The sequence below is a fragment of the Cyclospora cayetanensis genome, unplaced genomic scaffold, assembly GCF_002999335.1.
Source record: "Cyclospora cayetanensis isolate NF1_C8 unplaced genomic scaffold, CcayRef3 CcayRef3_contig_47, whole genome shotgun sequence".
Taxonomy (NCBI): domain Eukaryota; phylum Apicomplexa; class Conoidasida; order Eucoccidiorida; family Eimeriidae; genus Cyclospora; species Cyclospora cayetanensis.
The window spans coordinates 181,706-186,516 of record NW_020312447.1 but is presented as its reverse complement, the minus strand read 5'-3'; the positions used below and the strand labels follow the sequence as shown (position 1 = coordinate 186,516).

The 4,811-nt window shown below is 56.2% G+C and overlaps 1 protein-coding gene across 1 annotated transcript; it reads left to right on the top strand.

The window, feature by feature from the left end:
• Positions 1 to 1,948: 1,948 nt before the first annotated feature.
• Positions 1,949 to 3,177, top strand: LOC34620639 (ubiquitin-conjugating enzyme E2 4). The gene is made up of 5 exons (XM_022733882.1): positions 1,949 to 1,972; positions 2,163 to 2,266; positions 2,465 to 2,534; positions 2,721 to 2,868; positions 3,080 to 3,177. The coding sequence occupies exons 1-5, from the start codon at positions 1,949 to 1,951 to the stop codon at positions 3,175 to 3,177; spliced, it is 444 nt and encodes a 147-aa protein (XP_022591650.1).
• The last annotated feature ends 1,634 nt before the right edge of the window (positions 3,178 to 4,811 follow it).

Here is a 4,811-nt window from a genome sequence, read left to right as displayed (position 1 = left end):
CTAGATCTTCCGTGATTAATATTAGTAAAGAATCGACTGTTTCGTGTGGCTCTTCGTATACACTGCTTGTAGAGTACAGTCTGTTCGTTACCGTGTGAATGAATATCGTTTTGCAGAGCATCATCAACTCTTCACCGTAGGATGCAATGCTAAGTGCGTTTACCCTAGATGCTAGTTGCAACTGGTTGTTCCTGCTCATGGTGTTTTGAGGGTGCAGCAGCGTGCGCTCTAGTTGTTTCTCTTCCCTCAACACTGGACCCTCGGCGCCAACGGCGCGGAGAGAGGAGGCCCCTTTCGAAGAAGAAGCAACAACTTTCTATTAAGTTTTATGTTTAATTTTGTGGCTAAAAGAATCCTTCTACGGAGATTTCTAGCTGAAGCGTTGTACACTTCCGCTATATAGTTCAGTATTCTTGAAAATAAGGCCTACTGCATGCTCCGGGAAATGGCTGCAGATTTTGGCCCTCGTCTCCAAATATTAGGGTCCCCGAGCTCTCTCTTTAGAGAGGGTTAATCACGTGCCACTACTCGTAACTCTCGTAAGCACCTGAGGAGCCCCCACTACAGCACGTTTGTGTAAAGGGCAACCCATACGGGATTATGCGAGCGGCTGCCACTAAGCTGCGCCGTCTGTTCGTACCTTCTACCTAGTCCTTCCGACAGCTGCGCTGCGTTCAATTCTGTATTGGCTAAGTGGAGACAGAGCAGTCGGATGGCGGTTAGCCAGGTACGGTAGGCATGCGCGTGGCGGGTGGGGGTCTAAGAGAAAAGTCCCCCAAACCGGGGGCCTGAGGCCCTTTTGAAGGCTGAAAAAAGAGCCCATTAGGCCACCCCTTGGGCTCCAATGCAGCAATAGGGCTAAGTGCTAACGTAAGCGCTGAAACTTAGGGCAGTCCCGGTTGCTGCAGCAGCGGCCCCGGTGCGGCAAGCAGGCATGACGCCGCTGCTGCGGCGCCTGAAGCCGCGCTGCTGGAGGTTCATCTCAAGGGTCTAGGTTATCGGCTTTGTGGTTTAGCCGCACGAAAGAAAACGCTCTCTTTGGGACTCGAAGGCTCGTTTATGTAGGTTAGGGGTGCTGGTGGCGCTTTGGGGTGTAGGGCGTATCGCGCGGAGAGCGGTTTGTGGTTGCCCCCCAACCGCCGCAGTTGGGGGCAGCAGCAGACTCATCGTGTATTACGCACTCCCTCGGATAATGCTCTTCTCTTCCATTTACGTCTTCACGGTGATCCGAGGCCTGGGGGACGGGGGCGGAGGGCGCTCTGCCACCCTTCGCTCCCTCGCCGTGGCCGCTGCTGCTGTTTGACTCCGTTGTGGTGCTGCTGTCCGTGCGCCGCCCCTGCCCCTTGCTCTTTTCTCCGATGTCTTTAGCAGAATTGCTTGAAGTTCGTGCTGGTGGGGAACTCCTGCCCCTTCCGTGCGTCGGACTTGACTGCCAGCAGCGACAGAGCCGTTGGGGCCTTCGCCGCAGATACTGAGTGCTTCTGTCAATCGTGTGTGCCTCTGACCCGTTTCCTGCATCTCTTGCCTCTCTGTGGACTACCAACGGCTCGTAAAGGCAGAGATTCGAGCCGTGATCATGCGCAGTGCTCCTGCCAGGTGCCGTGCGTGCGTTCTCTAGGGGCATGTGGCGCATAACGCCTCTTTTATGGGGAAACTCACGCATGACGAGGGGCTTCTCGCTCAGCAAGGGCCTTCTTGGGAATGCACAGCTGCGGTCCCGAGACACGTGGCGGGTGTGCTTGGCATTGCCTGCGCGTTTTGATGCAGGGGGAACAAGAGTTTGCGATCTGACGTAACGCGGGTGCTCTTCGTCAGTATTTTTTTGGCTGCTGGACTCTCTGGGCCGTGTACAGACACTGCAGCTGTATTGCCGCGGCCTCGGGCCCCTCCCTAGGGCTGCCGCCAGTCTTTCTCTTTAATCCCTACACAATTCTGCAAACCGGTGAAAATGGCGCTCAAGCGCATTAACAAGGTAAGAAGGTTAGTGGTGTCGAGTCTTGAGACTTCGACTTTCCAGCAGAAGGGTGCCGCGTTTTTCAAGCTGCTTCTGTTAATCGCCCTCAGTCCCGCGGCGGGGTAGGGGGGGGCGTGGCGGGGATTGGGGAATCTACGTCTTTCAAGCCTCTTATTTGGTGTTTTGAAGCATGCGCGTGTGCCTGTAGGAGCTCAATGATCTGAGCAAAGATCCCCCAACAAACTGCTCCGCTGGTCCAGTAGGTGATGATCTTTTCCACTGGCAAGCCACTATTATGGGTCCCGAAGACAGGTACGTCCAGCATATATTCCCTACCTACCCGTATTGTACCTCTCCCGGCGTGCTATTGCCCGTCATTTTCTTTTCAGAGAGTCGTTTCCTGCGGACAGGCCGTCTATTCCTCTGCGCATGCTGAAACATGAACGCAGCTGCCGGCGTTTCTCGAGACACTTCTGTGCGTGTGTGTTCCCCCTCTTCTCCGTGTCTCAGCCCGTACAGCGGGGGCGTCTTCTTTCTGAACATTCACTTCCCGTCAGATTACCCATTCAAGCCTCCAAAGGTATGGTTCTCGAAGTCTTGTGAAGACTTCCCCATGGATCATGTGCTTCTCCAGGGAGTTTGGGGTAGGGGTTGGGCTGTGATGGGCGCTTTCCCCGGCTTCTGAGTAACCTTGTGTGCCGGCATGTCTGTGTGGCAGCTGTCATTTTTTTGTTTCCCGAGATATGACCTGCGCCTTGCGATGTAGGTGAACTTTACAACGAAGATATACCACCCCAACATCAACGGCCAGGGTGCTATTTGCCTTGACATCTTAAAGGATCAGTGGTCTCCTGCCTTGACGATTAGCAAGGTCCTCCTCTCTATATCCTCCCTGCTAACGGATCCTAATCCAGGTATCTCTGTCTTTTGGGGGGCCTTTTCTCGACATCTCCGTGCTGCAGCGTTCGCCGCTTGAAGGCCCTTCTTTTAGTGTGTTTGGGCTGTTTTTGCACGGCGAAATGGAGTCCGCTTGTCTTGCCTTGTGTAGGCGAAGCAAGCGGCGGCAGTCGGGCTACCAGTTGCGTGGGTGATGACGTGTTGTTCTTTTTGTCTGTGTGTGTGCAGATGATCCTCTCGTTCCTGAGATTGCACATATATACAAAACGGATCGTCTTCGATACGATCAGCTGGCCCGTGAGTGGTCTCAGAAGTATGCGCAGTAGAGGGTGAAAAAGCCGCCACCCCTCCCGACCCGCTTACAGGGGCCCTCCTCGGTCGGAGGTTCGGCGCTGCCTAGGCAGGCGGGCACACCGAGCAGTGAACTCGCTTACGGCAGTAGTGCGCATGCTGGAAGGCTCTTGGGGTGTATATGGGCCCTGACCTGCACTGCTCAGGGGCCAAACCGAGGTTCTTCCTGTGTGCGTTCTGCGGGGTCGTCGGATCCCGACAAAGGCCGAGGGGAGAACTGAGATGGCATTCTGTTAGAGCACTTTATTGGAGCCCGTGGGGTCGGCGCCTCCCGTTCTCATTGGCTCCCAAGCACAATTAGTTTGGCTGTTGCGCGTAGAGGGGGAGGGAAGGACGCCCCCTAGGGCACGGGCAGCCTTATCCCGCGCGTGGCGGGCCTCTCGCTTGAGGGCGTCTTGGGGCTGTGCGAGCCGCTTTCCTTGGGGGGTTCATGGACGTGAAGAAACTGTAGACGGCGGTTTTGGGGTCAGCAACTAGGTTTAGAAGGGACTAGCCTTTTTCTCGGTTCGCGGTGTCGTGGCGGTTGGTTGGCCTGTACACCTGGGGGCGAGGCCCTCTGCTTGGCAGCGACGCTTGCTGCTGCTTCACGGGGCCCACGCGTCGTCTACACAGGGAGCTATAGATGTGCCAGCAGAGACGGGAGGAGGGCGCGGGAGGCGGCTGGGGAACGAGCGGAGGGTTGCGCACTCCGCGGAAGCTAAGCCTAGGGGGTAAAGGGAGGAGGTGCGGGGCGGGGAGAAAGGGCGACTAGGTGGGGAGGGAAGGCTAGCAGCAGGAGCCACACTGCATTTCAAGGCGTCTCCGCCGTTCGCCGTGTAGAAGCGAGGCGATCCGGAGGAGGGGATAGGGGCGTTCTTCCAAAAAAACGCTCAAGGGTGCTTATATAGTCTACGTATAAAGGGCGAGGTGCGTCTCAAAGAGGTCTTAGTGCTGCCCTTGTCCCTTCATATTTCAAGAGTCGCGAGCGATTCTTGAAATATGAAGCTATAGACGCACGAAGGCTGGCGGGGAGGCGGGATGGGGGAGGGGGGAAGGGGGCCTCATGATCATCAAGGCACAGGGTTGAGGGGTGGGGGGGGATTCAAGCCCCGGGCCCTAAGCCTGCTCGGTTCGAGTGGTTGCCACTGACCGCTACCAGCCTTCCGCTAACTGCATGCAGCTTCATCATGTCGCAGTACTTGCTGCTCCGACTGCTGCTGCTGCTACTCGGTTTGACTTGCTGTGGGAGGCCCCATTTGGTGAGCGTTTTAGGCCTTCTGTATTTGAGACTCGAGTAAGGAAGTGCCGTCACAAGAAAGCGCGGCAGACTCCAGCGGGGGCCTCCCCGGTACTTTTGCAGCCTGCAGCACACGGGCAGACATGTTTTTCGAAATCGAGCCATAGGTGCTGCAGTGCTAAGCCACCTGATTTATAGGCAGAGGCTGCCTGCACGCGCTCTCTAGCGAGCAGGTCTGCGGTCAAGGAGGTTTTTCTGGAGGGCTGACTTGTATGTCCAACTGGATTTACAGCGATCTAAAAGCGGACAGGAGAGCCGCATCGCTCTCCTCGTCCCTATCCCGGAATGTGCCTCCCGCTAAGACCTTAGATAACTGGAGCGCAGAAGCGTGAA

What these genes read in the sequence shown, in the direction of transcription:
- LOC34620639 (XM_022733882.1), top strand. Translation starts at nt 1,949, where the DNA reads ATGGCGCTCAAGCGCATTAACAAG. An exon ending in ACCCATTCAAGCCTCCAAAG is followed by an intron (nt 2,535 to 2,720) that starts GTATGGTTCTCG and finishes CTTGCGATGTAG; the next exon opens with GTGAACTTTACAACGAAGAT. An exon ending in GCTAACGGATCCTAATCCAG is followed by an intron (nt 2,869 to 3,079) that starts GTATCTCTGTCT and finishes GTGTGTGTGCAG; the next exon opens with ATGATCCTCTCGTTCCTGAG.